At 42.4% G+C, this 25,116-nt stretch overlaps 1 protein-coding gene across 3 annotated transcripts in view; it reads right to left on the reverse strand.

Annotated features, from left to right (window-relative positions):
* The window catches only part of SLK (STE20 like kinase), a 322,672-nt gene that overhangs the window by 259,038 nt on the left and 38,518 nt on the right, over window positions 1–25,116 (reverse strand). For all 3 annotated transcript variants that reach the window (XM_030202789.1, XM_030202788.1, XM_030202790.1), the window contains exons 3-5: window positions 12,377–12,425; window positions 4,496–4,645; window positions 1,360–1,432 (exon numbers count right to left, since the gene is read on the reverse strand). In XM_030202789.1, coding sequence (XP_030058649.1) covers window positions 1,360–1,432; window positions 4,496–4,645; window positions 12,377–12,425 — 272 coding nt within the window. The remainder of the gene's footprint in view (window positions 1–1,359; window positions 1,433–4,495; window positions 4,646–12,376; window positions 12,426–25,116) is intronic.

The following is a 25,116-nucleotide window of genomic DNA, read 5'->3' on the forward strand; positions in this document are numbered from 1 at the left end:
ACAAATACCAAAAAGAGAGACTAATAGGCTCACGTCCTACCTGCTGGGAGACTGAGAAAATACTGAGGCTAGGGTCACAGGACCAGGGCTCTCATTGGCTCTCTAGAGTCAGAGTTTTTTTCTCAGTCTCCACCTGCTGGTAGGCGTGCACAACCCATCAGTCCAATCCTGGGCCGGTCCGGAGGGACGCTAAGGAAATATGTATTGTCTTAGACATATGTTCACATATTTATGATTGGGTGTTTGTTTTTCGTATATCTATTTAAACATATTGTTTTAGACTCCTGAGGCAGGCGCTCTATGCCAAAACACGGTTCCATATTGAGTCCCCAAGGTGTACTGAGTCTCCAAAGGTGTATTTATTGGAATAAACACTGTATTTGAAGACCTCCTGTCTCCCTCGTGTTTTTGGAAGTGCTCCCCTGACTTCTGCCTAGAGTAGACATCAAGATTTTATTTATTTATTTTGTTACATTTGTACCCCGTGCTTTCCCACTCATGGCAGGCTCAATGCGGCTTACATGGGGCAATGGAGGGTTAAGTGACTTGCCCAGAGTCACAAGGAGCTGCCTGTGCCTGAAGTGGGAATCGAACTCAGTTCCTCAGGACCAAAGTCCACCACCCTAACCACTAGGCCACTCCTCCACTCCAAGATAAATCCCAACTTTCATTTTGTACAGTTATTTTTTGGGGTTTAGTTAGGATTTAGTCTGCCGAGCTCTGAAAAGATTAAACAAGTAGATTGAATCTATAAACACATTTCCAATTCTTGTAAAAGACTATCTGAACTTGTACCTTCAAATGTTTTTATCCTTGAGCAGGAAGTCTAGTTTGTACATTAATAAATCTTACAAATTTTCAGTAACTGTTTTAGGATTTGTAAAGATCTAATCACATATTTTTGATAACCTCAAAAATTATAAAATGTGGGAAAGCTGACATGCTGTTAACTGGAGAAAAATACTCTTATTTCTCATTTTTAAAGCATTTTCTGTGATACATTATTCTTCTAGAAGAAAAGACTGAGTTGAGACACACCCAGTCACTTTTCAGAATACCTACAATGAATATGCATGAGAAAGACATGCATACAGTGGATGTGGTGCATGCAAATTTATCTCATACATATTCAGTGTGGACATCCTGAAAGCCTGACTGGCTGGGTACATCCCAAGGACCAGTTTGAGAACTCCTGTATTAGAGAAACTGATTCCATTACTAGCATTATACTAGATCTAATGAATACTACAATCTGTTATCCAGCTGACAAGTATTCTGTATGTGGAACTGTGATTTTTTTTGTTTGTTTTTAAATCGTGAACAGGTTTTAAAAAATCTAGTTAGTTACAGTCTACTTACCAGTATGGAGTACCAATAAAAGAATCTCTTCTTTGTAATGTCTTTGTGTTTTTGGCTGACACTCCAAAATCCGCTAGAAAATAAAAAGAAGGAAAACTCAAATTACTTACAGCTATTTGCAACAGGAAAATCGGTTACATGAGTGGGTCATCCAAGGGTGCTAAAGCAAAGTGATGTTACATGTAGATGTTCTCGAAGGATAGTAGGACACATCAACACATCTGGGTATCATCCAACAGAACTTGCAAAGGAGACGCTCCCCATATTCTTTCCAGAAGCTTTTAGGAACATGCACCACACATATGCATATATTTTTGCCCGCCACCATCGTGCAAGACCAGGGCACTAGCTGATAGAATACAACTTCTAGAGGAAGAGAATGGGGATGTGATGTGTCCTGCTGTCCTCAGAGAATACCTGCTACAGGTAACTTTGCTTTCTCCAAGGACAAGCAAGATAAGATATTTTCACATCAGGGAATCCCTAACTACCCCGAAACAAAAAAGTGGAAAATGAAAAAAGAGCCTGCAACTAGCAAGGCCAAGAACATTTTATTTTTTTTAATGGGAACAGCTAGGAACAGAAACAAAATGGGCCTGGGGAGAGGAGCTGGATTCTACACCCTGAACAAATGCTTAAGGTTAGTCTGACCAAACCAGCTGTCACGTCAGGACTCCTGCTCAAGAAAGTAATGAGTTGTGAATGTGTGGACAGAAACCACGCTGAGCCTCCATAAAGGAGCTTTGCAAGGCTGCATCTTAGGTCCGCCTGGACCAATATACTCATATCACCCCTCTCCTCAAGTCACTTCACTGGCTTCCGATTAGGTACCACATACAGTTCAAGCTTCTCCTACTAACCTACAAATGCACTCGATCTGCAGCCCCTCCCTACCTCTCTACCCTCATCTCCCCCCTACGTTCCTACCCGTAACCTCCGCTCTCAAGACAAATCCCTCCTTTCATACCCTTCTCCACCACCGCCAACTCCAGGCTCCGCCCTTTCTGCCTCGCCTCACCCCATGCTTGGAATAAACTCCCTGAGCCCATTCGCCAGGCCCCCTCCCTGCCCATCTTCAAATCCTTGCTCAAAGCCCACCTCTTCAATGTCGTCTTCGGCACCTAACCACCATACCTCTATTCAGGAATCTAGACTGCCCAAACTTGACATTTCGTCCTTTAGATTGTAAGCTCCTGTGAGCAGGGACTGTCCTTCTTTGTTAAACTGTACAGCGCTGCGTAACCCTAGTAGCGCTCTAGAAATGTTAAGTAGTACTACTAGTAGTAGAGTGTGATACCAATTTAGCCATGACTCTTATGTTATGAGCCATGACATGACTCTTCAGATTCAGTCCAGTCTGGGCATAAATAAAGGAGATGCAATCTGCAAGTCAAATGGACAGCATGCATTACCGATAGCAGCTCCCATCCTGCTGGGGGACAAAAGAAACAAAAAGCTGGGTAGACTGTCTATGGACTTTAGTCCAGTCCAGACAGAAGGCCAAGGCTGTCTTGCAGTCCAAATTGTGCAGAGTGCTTTCATCAGGATGGGCAAGCGATTTGGGGAAGAATATCAGTAAGACAACTGACAGGTTAAGGTGGAATTCCAAAAACACCTTACGAAGGATCTTAGGATGTGTGCAGAGAACTACTGTGTTATGATGAAATCTCGTGTAAGGTAGATCTATCAGAGCCTGGAGCTCACTTACCCTGTGCACTGAAGTGACCACCACCAAAAAACAATACCTTCCAGGCAAGTATTTAACAGATGTCAAGCAACACGTAAGGGTGGATTTAGTCATCTCCTTAACAAATTCAGTAAAAAAAAAAAAAAAGAGCTCATCGAGTGGCCCTGAATAGCACTAACCATATCTTTCAGCTACTGTTTTATAATGCAACCTTTATTACCTTTTATCCAAATCAAGGTAAGATGCAAGGCAGAAAAAGGTCACAACTCAAGATATAAGACAAGGGGTACAGCTTTTATTTGTTAATAAATGGATATTTTTCCTGTTTACTTGCCTTTTAAAAGGTAAAACCCAAAAATATAAGAGCATATCATAAATCCAAAACCATTTTATTTACAAACTACTGTGAAAATAAAATAAATATATTTAACAAATCGAGTAGCCTATTTATAGCCCGTAATAATAATATAGCACTTATAGCCTATAATAATACTGTAGAATATAGAACTTGGTGGTGCTTTTGTCTGGCGTTTCCATTAGCTGACACTCTCCTAGGCTTCAGTATATAAAGACAATTTATCACATACTATTAATTTCACATATGTATATACACTGGCTAAGAAAATTCTAGCACTGTGATCTGTTAGAACTTACCAAATCACAAAAAACTGTGTCCTAAGGGGAACACACAGAAATCTCTCATCTTAGATCCACTAGTGCTAATGTACATAAAACATTGCCACACTTACAATTGTCAGGGATATCTAGGCTGTAAAAGCACAGTGGCATCATATGACTATCAATGGAATCTGAACAGCAGGTAAAGCAATGTTCAACAAAACATAAAAGAAATTACAGAATAAAGCTTAACTTGAAAAATTCCAAATTCTAAGAAAACAAATCTTCCCCACTTTTAAAGAAACTCAAAACAAAAATGATTGCACAGCAGAAAACAATCTCTACATAAAATGAAGTCTGAAAAACATTTTAAAAACTTATAAAATATCCAAGATACTGAAATTCTCTCATGTATTTTCAGGTCATTGTATGATGAGATGCTCATTGACTGGACCGTGAAAAAGGTGAGAAGAGTTTTGAGGCAAGAAGAAAGGTTTGCAAAAGGAAAAGTTGGGAAAATTTAGTAACGCGTTCTTTAAAAGTAGTTCAAAAGAGATACAAGAGAGTTAACATTATCATTTGTACAGTTACCTGTTAGATTTGGTTAACCACAAAATGCATTTAAATATTAATGGATACTTAGTTTTTCAAAATTATATTGCTATTCTAAAGCAGTTCAGAACCAAGAAAAAGCAAAAGGAAATGACCAAGGAAACTGATGCAAGTAAACACTCTGATTACTGTTCGAAGCCAATCACCATTCTGTGGAGAAGAGAGATAATTAGTATTAATACTGTAAAAAATAAAAAAATAAAAAATAAAGAAACTTACCAAGTTTAATATCACCATCTAGTGTAAACAAAATATTGCCAGCCTTTAGATCCCGGTGAATGATCTTGTTTTCATGCAAATAGTTCAATGCCTCCAAACTCTGCTTACAAACTACTTGAATCTGTGGTTCTGTTAAGGGTCTCTCAAGTTCTGGAACCATAAATTTATTTACATATCAGCATTTTCATCATTGTCTATTATGACTTGTTATCTATATTTCCAGGCCACGAAATGTCATTTCTGCAGCTATCACCACCAAGAAAGTTTTTGCCTAAAATGTAAAAAAAATCTAAATACCTTGGGTCTTCGAGTTCTGTTTGCTTAATTTTTCAATTTACTATTTAATATTCTTTTTATTCAAAATTGAACACTATATAAACTCCATACAATTTTACACTGTTATGCAGAAGAACAATGTAAACAAACAATGACAGAAAAATATTTAGGACTATGAATTCGATATTGCAAAAATATGTGGTTTACACTTTAATTTTATGGATATTCATAATGAGCACCCAGCCAGCAGGATGACAACAAACACGTACACAGAACCTTTCTGAATGCAGCAGCTAATCAATCCACTGATGGTTCTATTTAGGCACTTGTGTCATCACTCCCATCACAAGCCCAGAGACAGCTATAAAGACAGCCAAGCATTCAAAGTTATCAGACATTCATGCCAAAGAGATTGGTACCAAAAAACACCCTTAAATTTGGAATGCTCCCCTTCTCCAAAGTCAATGTGCTGTTGTGAAGACAAAAGGCTGGAATAACATCCTGCCTTCAATTCTGGATAAACGTTTGCTCCCAAATGTCCATCTCTCAACTACATCATAAATTCCATCAACAACAGAGCATTTTTCTACCTGTTTGTACAGCACAGCATATACGCAGCACTGTTAAAACATTTAGAAATACTTAGTAACAGAAGGAGTTCCAATGTGGCAAAGAGACCCTGCTAAGTAGGCTCAGGCCCCAGCAGAGAGATTAAATAAATTCTTTGCTTCGGTCTTCACCGAAGAAGATGTGGGAGAGATACCAGTGCCAGAAATAGTATTCATTGCTGATGAGTCAGAAAAACAAAAAACTCTGTAACCTTAGAAGATGTAATGGGGTAATTTAACAAAAGAGTAGCAAGTCACCTGGACCGGATGGTATACATCCCAGAGTACTAACAGAAATGAAAAATGAACTTGCAGACGTATTGTTAGTAATATGTAACTTATCTTTAAAATCAAGAATGTTACTGGAAGATTGGAGGATGGCCAATGTAGCGCCAATTTTTAAAAAGGATTCCAGAGGTGATCTGGAAAATTATAGATCCGAGAGCATGCTTAGGCACCGGGCAAAATGGTAGAGAGTATTATAAAGAACAAAATTACAGAGCATATACCAATCTACTACATTTCATTGAAGGAGTGAATTGACATGTAAATAAAGCTGAGACAGTCGATATTGTGTATCTACTGTAACTGCATTTAATTTTTGAAAGAGTGACTATAATAAAATGAGGAAAATGGTTAAAAAGAAACTAAAATGACTGGCATAAAAGGTTAGGACATTAAATCAGGGGTGGACGTTATTCAAAAATACCATCTTGGAAGCCCAGAACAGATGCATTCCACGTATTTGCAAAGGTGAAAAGAAGAGAAAACATCAGACAGAATGGTTAAAAGATGAAGTAAAAGACGCCATTACAGCCAAAAGATTATAATTCAAAGAATGGAAAAAGGACCCAGATGAAGAAAATAAGAAGCAACATAAGCACTGGCAAGTCAGATGCAAAGCATTAATAAAAAAGCTTAAGAAAGAATATGAAGAGAAACTTGTCACAGAAACAAACTCACAGTAACAACTTATTCAGGTACATCAGAAGCAGAAAGCCTGAGAGGGAATCTGTGGGACCATTAGATCACAATGGAGCAAAAGGTGAGCTCAGGGAGAACAAGGCCATAGCGGAGAAACTGAATGAATTCTTTGCTTCAGTATTTACGGAAGAAGATAAGAGATCTGCCTGTGCAGGAAATTATTTTCAAGGGTGATGATGTGGAGGAACTGAAAGAAATCTCTGTGAACCTGGAAGATGTACTGAGCCAAATTTTAAAAAATTGAAGAGTAGTAAATCACCTGGACCGAATGGCATACATCTAAGGGTACTCAAAGAATTCAAGCATAAAATTGCCGATAGTAATATATAACCCGTCGTTAAAATCATCTGTAGTACCTGAAGATTGGAGGGTGGCCAACGTGATGCCAATTTTTAAAAACGTTTCTAGGGGTGATCTGGGAAATTACAGACTGGTAAGCCTGATGTCAGTGCCGGGCAAAATAGTAAACTATTATAAAGAATAAAATTACAGAATGCATATACAAACGTGGTTTAATGGGAAAGAGTCAGCATGGGTTCAGCCAAGGGAAGTCTTGCCTCACCAATTTGCTTCATTTCTTTGAAAGTGTGAACAAACATGTGGATAAAGGTGAGCCGGTTGATGTAGTGTATTGAAAAATTAGGCATCTCTGAGACCTGGTGGAAGGAGGATAACCAGTGGGACACTGTCATAACGGGGTAAAAATTATATCGTAGTGATAGGGTGGATCGAATTGGTGGAGGGGTAGCATTGTATATTAACAAAAGCCTTGAATCAAATAGATTGAAAATTCTGCAGGAAACAAAACACTTCTTGGAATCACTGTGTATTGAAATTCTGTGTGTAAAGGGGAAAAGGATAGTGATAGGAGTGTACTACCGTCCGCCTGGCCAGGATGAACAGACGGATGCAGAAATGTTAAAGGAAATTAGGGACGCAAACAAACTGGACAACACAATAATAATGGGTGATTTCAATTACCCCGATACTGACTGGGTAAATGTAACATCGGGGCACGCTAGGGAGGTAAAATTCCTTGATGAAATCAAGGACAGCTTTATGGAGCAGCTGGTACAGGAGCCGACGAGAGAAGGAAAAATTCTAGATCTAGTCCTTAGTGGAGCGCATGATCTGGTAAGGGAGGTAATGGTGCTGGGGCCGCTTGATAACAGTGATCACAATATGATCGAATTTGATATTAGCTTTGAAGTAAGTATACATAGGAAATCAAATACGTTAGCATTTAACTATAAAAAAGGAGACTATGATAAAATGAGAAGAACGGTGAAAAAAAAAAAAAAAAAACTTAGAGTGGCTGCGAGGGTCAAAAATTTACATCAGGCATGGATGCTGTTCAAAAGCACCATCCTGGAAGCCCAGCCCAAATATATTCCACGTATTAAAAAAGGAGGACGGAAGACCAAATGACAGCCAGCGTGGTTAAAAAGTGAGGTGAAGGAAGCTATTAGAGCTAAAAGAAAATCCTTCAGAAAATGGAAGAAGGAACCGACTGAAAATAATAAGAAACAGCATAAGGAATGTCAAGTCAAATGCAAAGCACTGATAAGGAAGGCTAAGAAGGACTTAAAAAAAAAAAAAGATTGTGTTGGAGGCCAAAACATAGTAAAAAATTTTTAGATATATTAAAAGCAGGAAGCCTGCAAAAAAAATCAGTTGGACCATTAGATGACCGAGGAGTAAAAAGGGCGATCAGGGAAGACAAAGAAGTAGCAGAGAGATTAAATGAATTCTTTGCTTCGGTCTTCACCGAGGAAGATTTGGGTGGGATACCGGTGCCGGAAACGGTATTCGAAGCTGATGAGTCGGAGAAAGTTAATGAATTCTCTGTAAACCTGGAGGATGTAATGGGGCAGTTCTACAAACTGAAAAGTAGCAAATCTCCTGGACCGGATGGTATTCACCTCAGAGTACTGATAGAACTGAAAAATGAACTTGCGGAGCTATTGTAATATGTAATTTATCCTTAAAATCGAGTGTGGTACTGGAAGATTGGAGGATGGCCAATGTAACACCGATTTTTAAATAAAGGTTCCAGAGGAGATCCTGGAAATTACAGACTGATGAGTCTGACATCAGTACCAGGCAAAATGGTAGAGACTATTATAAAGAACAAAATTACAGAGCATATTCAAAAGCATGGATTAATGAGACAAAGTCAACATGGATTTAGTGAAGGGAAATCTTGCCTCACCAATCTACCACATTTCTTTGAAGGGGTGAACAAACATGTGGATAAAGGTGAGCCAGTTGATACTGTGTATCTGGATTTTCAGAAAGCGTTTGACAAAGTACCTCATAAAAGACTCCAGAGGAAATTGGAGAGTCATGGGATAGGAGGTAGTGTTCTATTGTGGATTAAAAACTGGTTAAAAGAAAAGAGAGAGTAGGGTTAAATGGTCAGTATTCTCAATGGAGAAGGGTATTTAGTGGGGTTCCCCAGGGCTCTGTGCTGGGACTGCTGCGTTTTAACATACTTATAAATGACCTAGAGATGGGAGTAACTAGTGAGGTAATTAAATTTGTTGATGACAAAGTTATTCAAAGTTGTTAAATCGCAAGAGGATTGTGAAAAATTACAAGTGGACCTTATGAGACTGGGCTTCTAAATGGCAGACATAGGCGCCCTGTATAGGAGGCTTGGGGAGGAGCCCAATCGTGGACTGCTCTTTAAAAGAGATGGCGCCTAAGCGCCAAAATGCTGCAGTGACCGGCGGTCTCTGCCTCCTCCCTCCCCCCTCCCGCACGAGTCTTGCATAACCCCACCCCACTCTCACCCATCCATCCGCGTGGTCACTTCGTCTCGGCTTGAGGCGTTCTCCCTCCGACGGCGGCGAATCAGCGATGCACATAGTCAGCCTCAATCTGCCTGCGTCGGAGCGTCTCCCTCAGACGCATCCCGCCTCCTCTAATTCAACTTCCTGTCTTACGCACAGGCGGGACGCGTCTGAGGGAGACGCTCCGACGCAGGCAGATTGAGGCTGGCTATGTGCATCGCTGATTCGCCGGCGTCAGAGGGAGAACGCCTCAGGCTTTAATAACGAGAGAGTAGAAGCGAGATCGAAGGACATGCTGTGCATGGAGAAAGGTGAAAAGAGAGATTAACGGAACATACTTGGCAAGGAGAAAAGTGGAAATGGGAGATCAGAGTGAGACATTAAGGTGGGAGGAAAGATTGGGAAAAAGGAAGAAGGAAATAGAGATTGGAGGAGCATGCTGGATATTGTGGAAGGGGAGTTTGAGGGCATTCCGTGCACAAAGGAATGGGGGAGGAGAGACTGGGGAACATTCTGGGAATGGACAGTGGAAAGAAAGATCGGGGAACATGGTGGAAGGGGAGATTGTGGGACATGCTGGACATGGAGAAATGTGAGAAAGAAAATGGGGGGTTCATGCTGGGCACAGAGGAGTGAAGGTGGGAGGAAAGATCAGGGGGTGGTGCTGGAGAGGAGGGAAGGTGGAAAGAGAAATCAGGGAGATGCTGGTTAGGAAGGAAGGTGGAAGAGAAAACCAAGAAGAGATGCTGGGCAAGAAGGAAGGGGGAAGAGAAAACTAGGAAGAGATGCAGGGCAAGAAGGAAGGGAAGAAAGGAGAGATGCTTGGCATCAATGGAAAGGAAAGAGGAGAGAGGGGAGATGTTAGAAATGGGTGGGGAAAGAGATGCAGAGCTATACAGAAGCAGTAAAAAAAGGGAGCTGGAAGACTGGAGGATGAGAAAGAGTGATAAAGTTTGAGAGGCAAAAAATGTATTGGGGGAAGATGAGCATGAAAAAAATCAATGTCTGAGTGGAAGAAATTAAGAAAATATAACATGGCAAATGAACAGGAGGCCCTGGACAGTGATCTAAGGGATACAGAGAGAGAATGAGAATACTATGCTTAGAAAAATAGCATTAGCAGGCATAAAGGTAGAAAAATAATTTTATTTTCCATTTATTGATTGAAATTTGTCAGCTTTGGGAATTAAAATCTGCTATCTGTATATTTTGCACTGTACATAAGAAAGGTTGCTGGACATTGGTGGATGGAGGGGAGAGGAGGGTTGCTGGACATGGATGGAGGGGAGGGAAGAGTGAGGAAGGAGATGAGATGAGGGAAAAGGAAGATAGAAAAACTGCACATGGAGGAAGAAAATAGGCAGAAGCTGGATCCACTGGACAGTCAAGTCTGTGGAGGACCCAGCTTTTACTTACGGATGTAGGGCAAGAAATGAAGAAGAAAGGCGGAAAGTAAAGAAATAAATGGAAAGGAAGCCCTGGAAACGGAGTTAAGAGGACAGATAGCAGCAGAATCGGATACTGGGCCACCATGATCAGAAAAACAAAGTCACCAGACAACAAAGGCAGAAAAGATCATTTTATTTTCATTATAGTATTTGGAATACGTCCACTTTCAGAATTAAGTTCTCAACATTAAAAGTTTATATTTATTTACTTATTTATGGCATTTTATCCCACATTAAACATGAATTAGGGTGTTTTGTGGCTCTACACATATCATGATATTATGATCCCTTGTTTCATATTGTTGACGGTCTGCATTTTCCGTATGGGTGGTATATTGGTGTATTAGGTTCTGCCCAGTGTAATATTTATGGTACAGTAAGGTTCTGAGTATGTTTTTGCACAAAGTTGTGCATACTGTTTTGCAGTTGAGCGACTGTGGTTAGTATATGCTTTGAGCAACCACTTTATTCTTTGACATATACATAGCTAATATCTAAATTTAATAAAAGGTATTGTGACTTTTATTTTTATTGTTTTTTCTGTGTGTTATCAGACAATTATGGAGTTAAGCTCCACCCCTGGACCCACCCCTAACCCCGCCCCCTTTAGCCTCCCCAAACAGTTGGGCCACCGACCGCCTATGATGGCAGATGACATTTAATGTGAGCAAGTGCAAAGTGATGCATGTGGGAAGGAGGAACCCGAATTATAGCTACGTCATGTAAGTTTCCATGTTAGGAGTCATGGACCAAGAAAGGGATCTAGGTGTCGTCGTTGATGATACGTTGAAATCTTCTGCTCAGTGTGCTGCTGCGGCTAAGAAAGCAAATAGAATGTTAGGTATTATTACGAAAGGAAACCAAAAATGAGGATGTTATAATGCCTTTGTATTGCTCCATGGTGCGACCGCACCTCGAATATTGTGTTCAATTCTGGTCAATGCATCTCAAAAAAGATATAGTGGAATTAGAAAAGGTGCAGAGAAGGGCGACAAAAATGATAAAGGGGATGGGACCACTTCCTTATGAGGAAAGGCTAAAGCAGCTAGGACTCTTCAGCTTGAAGAAAAGGCGGCTGAGGGGAGATATGATAGAGGTCTATATAATGAGTGGAGTTGAACGGGTAGATGTGAAGCGTCTGTTTACGCTTTCCAAAAATACTAGGACTAGGGGGTTGCGATAAAGCTACAATGTAGTATATTTAAAACGAAGTGGAGAAAATCTTTCTTCACTGAACATGTAATTAAACTCTAGAATTCATTGCCAGAGAATGTGGTAAAGGCGGTTAGCTTAGCGGAGTTTAAAAAAGGTTTGGATGGCTTCCTAAAGGAAAAGTCCATAGACCATTATTAAATGGATTTGGGGAAAATTCACTATTTCTGGGATAAGCAGTATAAAATGTTTTGTACTTTTTTGGGATCTTACCAGGTATTTGTGACCTGGATTGGCCACTGTTGGAAACAGGATGCTGGGCTTGATGGACCTTTGGTCTTTCCCAGTATGGCAATACATATATATTTATGACTGACAGGGCTCATCACCTTCCACCTGATGGAGACTGAATACACTTGATACTGGATCTTTCTCAACCTAGCAAGGGCTCTTATTGGCTCTCTCTCTGAAGAGTCAGAATTCTCAGTCTCCACCTGCTGGAAAGCGTGCACAACCCATCAGTCATTTGCTGTGCCGGTCCGGAGGAAAACTAAGGAAAAATTTAGAAATTTATAACATACTTACTATCTAGTGCACAAAATACTTCTTAGTACTCACCCAGCATCACCGCATCTACTGCTCCACCTGCACAGAATTCAATCAGGATCTGTTTGAATTAAGAAAAAAAATACAAACATCTGATCTACTGAACTATGGGTCCATTTTACAAAGGTGCATTAAGCCTACCGCTGGCTTGCTGTGCACCAGTTCACCACTACCACCGGGCTACTGCAGGGGTCCAGCAGTAGTTCCCAATCCCCACTGTGAGCCATTTCCTGCACTTAAAAATTATTTTTCTTTTTTTTTAGCACCTGGGGCAAACCCGGCAGTAATTGGGCAGTGCCATACACTGCCCAGTTACCACAGATAAATGGCTGCGCTGGAAGTGTTTAACTTACCGCACAGCCATTTTCTTTTTTAAAATTTATTTTTAATAACCTTTTAAAAGCTGCGATAAAAGGGGGCCTTGGCACACAGCAAATCCACGCGCCGACATTACCACACGACCCCTTTTACCACAGCTTGGTAAAAGGGGCCCTATGCCAATTATTAATAATCATGCATTCAAGCCAAAAACATACTTATTTTTGCAATGCTTTAATCTAGGGCTGTACATCTATTAAAACTTCTAATCACATACATACATACATATATATACATATATACATATAGAGAGAGAGAGAGAGAGAGAGAGAGACACATATTTATTTATTTGTTGCATTTGTATCCCACATTTTCCCACCAATTTGCAGGCTCAATGTGGCTTACATTATGCCATAATGGCGATTGCCATTTCCGGATAAGGAATTACAAGTGGTATTGCATTAGGCGTATAAATGGTACATTAAAGTACAAAGTGATGTTGCATTAAAGTACCTGAATTACAGAATGAAGTTTAAAATTAATCAACTATATAATGGTCATATTCGATACGAGAAATAACATTATTTTCATTAGTAGAAGCGAAGGTTATCAGTCTAGTATAAAGAGTTCAGTTGTGTCTAGTACATGTAAAGTCTGGTTATCTAGTTATTTAGGAAGGATTTTCATGGTATGCCTTCTTGAACAGGTTGGTTTTCAGTAGTTTCCGGAAGATTGTTAGGTCGCGATTTGTTTTTCTGGCCTTTGGTAGTGCATTTCATAGTTGAGCGCTAATGTAGGAGAAGATGGAAGCATATGTGGATTTATTTTTAAGTCCTTTGCAACTGGGGTAGTGGAGATTCAAGAATGTGCGAGCTGATCTTTTTGTGTTTCTAGTTGGTAGGTCTATAAGGTCTGACATATAGGTCGGGGCTTCCCCGTGAATGATTTTGTGAACCAGGGTGCACACTTTGAACGCAATTCGTTCTTTTAGTGGGAGCCAGTGTAGTTTTTCTATTAGGCGTTTTGCGCTTTCATATTTCGTTTTCCCAAATATGAGTCTGGCTGCTGTGTTTTGGGCAGTTTGAAGTTTCCTGATAATTTGTTCTTTGCATCCGGCATAGATATATATATAGCTAGCTAGACAGATATATAGATACATACACACAGAAACACATAGATATATATATAGATACATACACACAGATACACAGCTATATAGATACATACACACATAGATACATATAGATATATAGATACATACACACATAGATATACACACATAGATACATATGGGAAAATTAGGTTCTTACCATGATAATTTTCTTTCCTTTAGTCATAGCAGATGAAGCCATTACGTATGGGTTGTGTCCATCAACCAGCAGGGGGAGATAGAGAACACAACTTTTCTCAGTGCCTCATGACCAGCTAGCTCCACTGCCTCTTCAGTATTTGAAGCTTCCAAAGCAGTATGGCAAACCACAATGGAAATAACGAACTTTCTTCACAGCGAACGATGGCCCCTTAATAAGGGCATGAACTCAAAAAAGGAGGGAATGAACTTATCCTCCTGGAGGGAATAAACTCATCCTCCACTTTGTATAAACGGAGGGAATACTTGCATCCTCCTGGAGGGAATAAACTCATCCTCCCAAAACATGAACTGGAGGGAATGAACTCATCCTCCTATAACTGTAACAAGAATCCTGAAGACTGTTTTCTGACTCCCCAAGAAAGGAATATAACTTCAGGAAACAAGAACAGCACCTAAAATCAGAATCACTGCAATACAGACAATCATACAGGGAGGGCTCATGGCTTCATCTGCTATGACTAAAGGAAAGAAAATTATCATGGTAAGAACCTAATTTTCCCTTCCTTGTCATCAAGCAGATGAAGCCATTACGTATGGGATGTAACAAAGCAATCCCTAAATAGGGTGGGAACAAGCCATACCACGCGCTAGCACCTGTGCTCCAAAACGCGCATCCCTCCTGGCAGCCACATCCAGCCTGTAATGTCGGGCGAAAGAGAGCTTAGAAGCCCATGTTGCAGCACTGCAAATTTCATGAAGAGATAGTGCTCCAGTTTCCGCCCAGGAAGAGGAAATCACTCATGTGGAATGTGCCTTAAAGGCTTCAGGCGGAGCCCGGCCAGACAGCAGATATGCTGAAAAGATAGCTTCTTTGAGCCAACGGGCAATAGTGGCTTTAGACGCTGAAGACCCTCTGCGAGGACCTGCAAACAGCACAAAAAGATGATCAGAGGTCCCGAAAGAATTTGTAATTCGCAGATACTGCAACAGAGTCCTGCGCACATCCAAAAGGTGCAACTGCCCAAATGAACCTGGAAACTCCTCCTCAACAAAGGAGGGAAGAAAAACAGGCTGGTTTAGGTGAAACGCTGAAAACCACCTTAGGTATGAAGGAAGGCACGGTCCAAACCGTGACCCCTGACTCTGAGAATTGCAGAAAAGGGTCTCTACAGGACAGCGCCTGGAGCTCTGACACCCGTCTCGCCGAGGTAATAGCCACTAAAAAGACGGCCTTCAGTGTCAAATCTTTCTCTGAAGCACACCGAAGCGGTTCAAAGGGAGCCCCCTGAAGGGCCTTCAATACTAACCCCAGGTTCCAAGCTGGACAAGATGCCCGCACGGGAGGACGGATCCGAAGCACCCTTCTAAGAAACCGTGTCACATCTGGACACGCCTTCAACCCTGCCACGCAGGGAGGCCAATGCTGCCACTTGCACCCGCAGAGAATTATAGGCCAAGCCTTTGTGTACACCATCCTGCAAAAAGTCCAAAATCGGCAAGACAGGAGCCCGCAACGGAGAAAGCGCTCTTGAAACACATCAGACTAAAAATTGGCGCCAAATCATGGCATAAGCCACGGAAGTGGAGCGCTTACGGGCCTGCAGGAGAGTGGAAATTACCTTATTTGAGTAGCCTTTATCCTCTCAATTGCGCCCTCTCAGTCGCCATGCCATAAGACCAAAGAGGCAGGCGTCCTCTGTGGCCACCGGACCCTGTGACAACAGGTGCAGAACCAGAGATAACGGAAAGGGAGCCTCCAACAGCATCTGTCGGAGGTACGCATACCAAGGCCTCCTGGGCCAATCCGGGGCAATGAGCACCACTTCTCCTGGATGCAGCCGAATCCGCAGGAGCACTCACCCTATCAAGGGTCATGGAGGGAAGACATACAGCAAGCCCAGGGGCAAGGGTTGAGCCAAGGCATCCAACCCGGCAGAGCGAGGATCCCTCTGTCTTCTGAAGAAGCGCGGGACTTTGGCATTGGAACTGGTCGCCATAAGATCCATCACTGACTTGCCCCATTTGGCACAGATCTGCAGGAATACCTCATCTGCTAGTTCCCACTCCGCTGGATCGATCTGATGCCTGCTTAGATAGTCGGCTTGCACGTTGCTCTGACCTGCAATGTGAGCTGCCGACAGAAACGGAAGATGAAGCTCGGCCCAGTGGCAAATCTGTTCGGCCTGCGCGGCCAGTGCTCTGCACTGAGTGCCGCCTTGTCGATTTTATGTAGGCCACTGCTGTCGTGTTGTCCAACATCACTATGACAGCCAATCCTTCCAGGGTCACTTGAAAGGCCAGAAGCGCCTGAAACACCGCTTTCAACTCCAGGCGGTTGATGGACCACTCCGACTCCTCGGGTGTCCATAGACCCTGGGCATGCTTCCCCTTGCAATGTGCGCCCCAGCCCTTCAGGCTGGCATCTGTCACTACTAGACACCAATCGGGGAGCGCCAGCGGCATTCCTCGCCGCAGCATGCTGTCTGAGAGCCACCACTCCATGCTGAGTCGGGCCGCAGGGAGCCAAGAAAGTCTGCATTGATAATCCTGAGAAACTGGAGACCATCTTTGAAGTAGGGAATACTGTAGAGGTCTCAGGTGCGCTCTCACCCAGGGCACCACTTCCAATGTGGCTGTCATCGATCCCAGCAGCTGGACAATGTCCCAAGCTCGCAGGCGGGGCATCCTCAGGAGCAGACGGACCTGATTCTGAAGCTTGCACCGCCTTAGCTCGGGTAGGTATACATAGCCCAAGTCTGTGTCGAACCTGGCCCCCAAATATTCTAGAGATTGCGAGGGGGTCAGGTGACCTTTGGCCATATTGACGACCCAGCCTAGAGATTGAAGTACTGAGACCACTCTGGCTGTAGCTTGATAGCTCTCTGTTACAGAGTCTGCTCTGATGAGCCAGTCGTATAGGTACGGGTGAACCCTGATACCTTCTCGCCTGAGCAAAGCAGCTACTGCCACCATTACCTTCGAAAAGGTTCAGGGAGCTGTGGTGAGGCTGAAAGGCAAGGCCCGGAACTGGAAATGTTTTCCCAACACCACAAACCTCAGAAACTTCTGGTGCGGGGGCCAAATTGGTATGTGCAAGTAAGCTTCTTTCAGGTCTAGAGACGTGAGAAACTCTCCTGGCTGTACCGCAGCAATGACGGAGCGCAGGGTTTCCATGTGGAAATGCCGCACTCTCAGGGACTTGTTTAATTCTTTTAAGTCCAGAATAGGGCGAAAAGACCCACCTTTTCGCGGCACCACAAAGTAGATGGAGTATCGGCCGTAGCCGTGTTCGGCAGGAGGTACCGGGGACACAGCCCCTATCCGGCACAGACTGTGCAGAGTCTCCTCTACCGCCGCCCGTTTGGGGGCAGAACCGCATCGGGACTCCACAAACACGTCTCTCAACGGGGCATCGAAATCTATTCGGTATCCGTCTCTGATCAGGTCCAAGACCCACTGATCTGCGGAGATTTTGGCACACTCCTCGAAAAAGAGGGTAAGTCTTCCTCCAATGATAGGAAAATAGGAGGAGGCTGGCGCACCATCATTGAGAGGGTCGCCCCTGAACTCCAGACCTTGAACTGGCAGCTGCGGAACATTTGTCCGAGCGAAAGGAGTTTCTCTGCTGAAAGCGGGCACACAAAGTGAACCCAGCAGCACGCCCTGGGCGGTACCTTCTAGCTTCACGGAAGCAAGGTCTGTAGGAGGAGCGTACCGCCGCACCCTTAGAGGAAGGCCGAGGCCTATCTTCGGGCAAGCGCTGAGGTTTGGAATCCCCCAGGCCTTTAACAATGTTTTCCAGCTCCTCACCAAACAGGAGGAGGCCTTGAAAGGGCAACTTCACCAACCTTTGCTTAGAGGCCATGTCTGCCGCCCAATGTCGTAGCCAAAGAGTGCGGCGAGCCGCCACTGCTACAGCCATTTGTTTAGCCGAAGCTCTGACCATATCATAAAGGGCGTCAGCCAAAAAGGACAAGGCCGACTCCATCCGCGGAGCCACTACAGATAAGGTCTCCGCTCCATCACCAGGCTGTTCCACTGCCTGCTGTAACCAAGCCAGGCAGGCTCTAGCAGCATAACAACTGCATGCAGACGCCCGAACAGTGAGACCTGCCAAATCAAAGGACCGCTTCAGAGCTGAATCAAGCCTGCGGTCTTGATTAGCCTTCAGGGCAACAACTCCTTCAACAGGGAGGGTAGTTCTCTTTGTCACAGCCGTGACCAGGGCATCCACTTTAGGCATTGCAAAGCGAGCCAAATGTTCCTCACTCAGAGGGTATAATTGCCCCATAGCCCTGGCAACCTTCAAAGGTCCCTCGGGGTCAGCCCACTGAGCTGAAATTAGCTCTTGGATGGAGTCATGCAAAGGAAAGGCTCGAGCAGGCTTTCTGGTACTAGCCATCCTTGGATTAACCGAGGAGGCTGTGCCACTCCCAGGATCTTCAATCGAGAGGGCTTGTAAGGCATCTGAAATAAGCGCTGGCAGCTCCTCGCGGTGGAAAATCCTCACCGCAGACGGATCATCAAGCTCCGGTGGCAATTCTGCACCCGACTCTGGCTCCTCAGCCCAAGAAGTTCTGCCAGACCCCTTAGAATCCTCATAGCCCTTCTGCGTTTATCAGGAGGATAAGAAACAGGCAAAGCCAACTCCAAAAGACCAGGATCCACCGGGGGGGCAGGCAGAGGGTCCGAAGATCCCTGTGGAAGAGCTCTTTTAAGCATGTACGCCCTATGCAGCATTAAAACAAAATCAGGGGAGAAAACCGCTCCCTGACCGCCCGGATCCTGCCCAGGGCTATCAGCTCTATTATTAGCTTCACTCAGAGGACCACCCCCCCCCCCCCCCGGATTCAGGGCTCTCCGTCGCAACGGAGGCCGCGCCATGTGGAAAATCCAAAATGGCGTCCGCTACCAGCTCAGAGCGCGAAGGATCGCCGCTCGCCATGCTCGGGCCGGCTCTACCATCTGTACAGCACGAATTACAGAGCCCCGCTGCTTATTTGCACTTGCCACATTGAGAACAGCGCTTTACAGTCTCTGCAGCCATCGCCGAAAACGGCGGTAAAATTCAAAAATGGCAGTTCGCTCCAAAAACGTCCCGATCGCGGGCCCACCCCGGAGGAGTCACAAAACACTCTTACCTCACTAGACCGATTATCACAGCTCCGGTCCTGCAGAAGAATCTCAAGAAAAAAAAACCTCTTTTCTTTCTTTTTTTTTTTTTTTTTTTTAACACTGTGAGGAAAGCAGAGGCAAAAGAGGTAAATAAAAAAAACTCTGGAGGCTCAGATAAGTGGGAAAGGCAGGCAAAGGCGAACCAATGTGCCTGCATCCACTGAGTGGGAAAGGACAGGGAAAAGCAAGCTAATATGTCCACATCCACGGGGGCATGGGTAAAGCAGGGAAAGGGCTGACCTATGTGCCTTCAAAGTGAAGCTGCAAGCTAATATGTCCACATCCACGGGGGCATGGGTAAAGCAGGGAAAGGGCTGACCTATGTGCCTTCAAAGTGAAGCTGCTATAGCCTCTAACACCCCGGCTAACAACTGGCAAGCCAGGCGCCATCCCCAGGCAGATTTTTGATGGAGCTCGAAGAAGCTGCAGCCACCCTGCTTGGGAAGATAGAGAATACTGAAGAGGCAGTGGAGCTAGCTGGCCATGAGGCACTGAGAAAAGTTGAGTGCTCTCTATCTCCCCCTGCTGGTTGATGGACACAACCTATACGTAATGGCTTCATCTGCTTGATGACAAGGAAATATAGATACATACACACAGATATATAGATAGATACATACACACATAGATATATATAAATATATACACATATATATAGATACATACATACAGATATATATAGATATATACATATATATAAATACACAGAAATATATAGACATATATAGATACCCAGAGACATACAGATACACAGAGGCATAGATACATATAAAGTAGAAATATATACACATATAGAGTAGAAATATATACACATATAGAGACAGATATAGAGTAGAAATATATAACACATATAGACACAGAGACATACAGATACACAGAGACAGATACATATAGATTAGAAATATATAGATACATATAAAGTAGAAATATATACACATATAGAGACAGATATAGAGTAGAAATATATAACACATATAGACACACAGACATATAGATACATATAGAGATATATAGATACACTATTTACTGAATCTACTCATAGCCTAAAATTACACACAATCCCCAGGATTCGATAAACGGCGCACTAACTGTTAGCGCATGCTGTGTAGGTGCCCACAATATTCCTATGGGTGTCTACATAGTTGCATTAGCTCCCAATCAAAGAACGTATTACTTTCAAAATCTGCAACCTGGTCCACAAGTTTATCTATGGCGATGCCCTGAGTTATATGGCTGATCTCATAGACCTACCAACCAGAAAACCAATTAGAACATCACGAACATACCTAAATCTTGACTACCCTAGCTGCAAGGGACTCAAGTACAAATCAATTTACGGATCCAGCTTCTCCTATATAGGCACGCAATTATGGAACGCATTACCGAAAGCCATAAAGACAACGCAGGATCACCTCAATTTCCGGAAATCACTTAAGACTGAACTGTTCGAAAGGGCATACACTACTGATCCAACTTAAGTAACTGAACTCTGCAACACAACAAAGCCATAACCTGCAATGAACAATATATCACTCTTCTTCTCTTGATTCTCTAATGTTCTGTAACAACATAACTCTGTAAATCTGGGCAGATGCATTTCAGTTGAAACTTAATGCAGAAAAAACCCAATGCCTAGTACTCACCTCACAACACAAAAATAAATATACCACCACCAACACACCAAAACTAAATCTACCAATTTCGGACACCCTAAAAATTCTGGGAGTTACCATTGATCGACACCTAACACTTGAGAATCATGCGAAAAACATAACCAAAAAGATGTTTCATTCAATGTGGAAATTAAAAAACATACGACCATTTTTTCCAAGGACTGTCTTCCGCAATCTGGTACAATCATTGGTATTCAGTCATCTGGACTACTGTAACTCACTCTACGCCGGCTGTAAAGAGCAAATACTCAAAAAACTCCAAACAGCCCAGAACACAGCAGCCAGACTAATATTTGGAAAACCAAAATACGAAAGTGCGAAACCCCTACGAGAGAAACTACACTGGCTCCCACTTAAAGAACGCATCACATTTAAAGTTTGCAACCTAGTTCATAAAATCATCCATGGTGATGCCCCAGCCTACATGTCAGACCTAATAGACCTACCATCCAGGAATGCAAAAAAAAATCTTCTCACACATTCCTTAATCTTAATTTTCCCAACTGTAAAGGTCTAAAATACAAATTAATGCATGCATCTACCTTCTCCTATATGAGCACGCAACTCTGGAACGCATTGCCACGCAATCTGAAAGCGAGCTATGAACTGACCAGCTTCCGCAAACTACTGAAGACTTATCTCTTTGACAAGATCTACCACAAAGATCAACATATGTAAAAATCCCCAAATATATCCAGAAATGTCTTATAACGTCTTCTGTTATACCAATATCATGTATTTCCTTCTGTAAACCAAATGTATATTCTCTCCCTATTTCCATTATCCATGATGTACTGTAAGCCACATTGAGCCTGCAAAGAGGTGGGAAAGTGTGGGGTACAAATGCAACAAATAAATAAATAAATATAGAGATAAATAGATACACATATAGAGACACAGAAACATATAGATACATACAGAGTAGAAATATATAGATACACATAGACACATATAAAGAGATAGATACACAAAGACATATAGAGACAGATACATATAGATACATATAGAAAGATATAGACAGATACATATTTATAAATACATATAGATACATATAAAGATACAGATACACACAGAGACATAAAAAGACATATGGATACATAGAGACAGATAGACATTAGAAGACACAGAGACATAGATACACAGAGACATATACATACACAGAGACATAGATACACAGAGACATATACATACACAGAGACATATAGATATGTGTATGTGTAGAGACGTATAGATACACATATAGATGCATATAGAGATATACAGAGATACACAGATACATATATAGACACAGGCACACATAGATATGTGTATGTGTAGAGACGTATAGATACACATACACATATAGATGCATATAGAGATATACAGAGATACACAGATACATATATAGACACAGACACATATAGAGATGTAGACACACAGATATAGATACGCATATAGACATAAAACACAGAGATATATAGATACACATATAGACAGACACATATAGAGATATATATAGATACACATAGAGATACATAGATACACATAGACAGACATATAGATATATATAGATACACAGAGACAGACACATATAGAGATATATAGATACACATAGAGACATATAGACAGACATAGCTAGACAGACACATATAGAGATATATAGATACACATAGAGACATATAGACAGACATATAGCTAGACAGACACATATAGAGATATATAGATACGGAGATAGATATATAGATACAGATAGATACACAGATACACAGACATATAGATACAGAGACATAGATACATATAGAGATAAATACATAGCTACACATATAGGCACAGACACAGAGATATATAGATATACATAGATACACATATAGACAGAAACATATAGAGATATAGATACACAGAGATATACAGAGATTTATAGATACAAAGAGATATATGGATACACATATACATAGAGATATATACATACATATAGAGAGCTACACAGAGACATATAGACAGAGATAGACATATAGAAACACAAAGACATATAGACAGAGATAGACATAGAAACACAAAGATATAGACAGAGATAGACATATAGAAACACAAAGTTATAGAGACACAGAGACACATAGACATATATAAATACACAGAGATACATAGACATATATAAATACATAGAGATATAGAGATAGATATAGATACATACAGATACACATAGATAGGTATACAGATATAGAGATATACAGATAGATACATATAGAGATATAGACATACATATAGAGATATACATATATACAGATACATAGAGATACACAGATACAGAGATACATAGAGATATAGAGAGATAGATACACATATATATACATATAGATATAAACATACAAAGAGATATCTAGATACACATATATATACATATAGATATAAACATACAAAGAGATATCTAGATACACATATATATACATATAGATATAAACAGATACATATATGTAGATACACATATAGATATGTAGATACACAAGATACAGAGACATATAGATACACAGAGATATGTAGATACAGAGATATATACACATATACAGAGATATATTGATACAGAGATATATAGATACACATAGAGATATATAAACATATACATATACAGATATATACACACATAGATACACAGATACATATAGAGATATATAGATACACATACAGATACATATAGATACACATGGAGGGGCATAATCGAATGTGAACGCCTAATCTCTGAGAACGGGTAGGTGAAGGGGCGGAACAAACCGTATTTTCGAAAAAAATGGGCAGCCATCTTTTTTCTGATAATACGGTTTGTGCCAGCCAAATGCATCGGATTTGTGCGGATTTGAGCTGGGCGGTTTCGTTTTTCAGCGATAATGGAAACCAAAGGCGCCCAGCTCAAAAACGACCAAATCCAAGACATTGGGTTGTGGGAGGGGCCAGGATTCGTAGTGCACTGGTCCCCCTGACATGCCAGAACACCAACTGGGCACCCTAGGGGGCACTTGTAACAATTAAAAAAACAAAGCAAACTACCTCTGAAGTCCATAGCTTCCTTCCCTTGGGTGCTAAGCCCCCTAAATCCCCCCCAAAACCCACTCCCCACAACTCCACACCATTACCATAGCACTTATGGCTGAAGGGGGGCACCCTAGATGTGGGTACAGTGGGTTTTGGGGGCAGTTTGGAGCGCTTCCATTTACCACCATAAGTGTAACAGGTAGGGGGGGATGGGCCTGGGACCACCTGGCTGAAGTCCACTGCACCCACTAACAACTGCTCCAGGGACATGCATACTGCTGTGATGGAGCTGGGTATGACAATTGAGGCTGGCATACAGGATGGAAAAAAAAGCTTTTTAAAGTTTTTTTTTTTGTGGGAGGGGGATAGTGACCACTGGGGGAGTCAGGGATGGTCATTCCCGATTCCCTCTGGTGGTCATCTGGTCATTTAGGGCACTTTTTTGGGACTTGTTCGTGAAAAAAAGGGTGCAAAAAGTGACCCAAATTGGCGCTAAAAACGCCTTTTTTCAATTATCGGCCGAGGACACTCATCTCTCCTCAGCCGATAAACACTCTCCAGTCCCGCCTTCACCACACCTCCGACACGCTCCCATCAACTTTGGCCGTTTCCGCGACAGAGTGCAGTTGAAGACGCCCAAAATCGGCTTTCGATTATACCGATTTGGGCACCCATGCGAAAAAGACGCCCATCTCCCGATTTGGGTCTCTTTTTGGACGCCTTTGACTTTCGATTATGAGGCGGACAGAGATATATAGATACACATATACATATAGAGATAGCGAATGATACATACCTGTAGCAGGTGTTCTCTGAGGACAGCAGGCTGATTGTTCTCATGACTGGGTTGACGTCCACGGCAGCCCCCACCAACCGGAACAAAACTTTGCAGGCGGTCCCGCACACAGGGCATGCCCACCGCGCATGCGCGGCCGTCTTCCCGCCTGTGCGCGACCGTTCCCCGCTCAGTTGAATGACAAACAAAGGCATGAGTAAAACGCAACTCCAAAGGGGAGGAAGGGGGGTAGGTGAGAACAATCAGCCTGCTGTCCTCGGAGAACACCTGCTACAGGTATGTATCATTCGCTTTCTCAGAGGACAAGCAGGCTGCTTGTTCTCACGACTGGGGTATCCCTAGCTTTCAGGCTCACTCAAAACAAGAACCCAGGTCAATTGAACCTTGCAACGGCGAGGGCATAACAGAAATTGTCCTACGAAGAACAACTGCTGGAGGCAGTAATGTGATGTGAATGTGTGGACTGATGACCACG

The sequence above is a fragment of the Microcaecilia unicolor genome, chromosome 5 (assembly GCF_901765095.1).
Source record: "Microcaecilia unicolor chromosome 5, aMicUni1.1, whole genome shotgun sequence".
Classification (NCBI taxonomy): domain Eukaryota; kingdom Metazoa; phylum Chordata; class Amphibia; order Gymnophiona; family Siphonopidae; genus Microcaecilia; species Microcaecilia unicolor.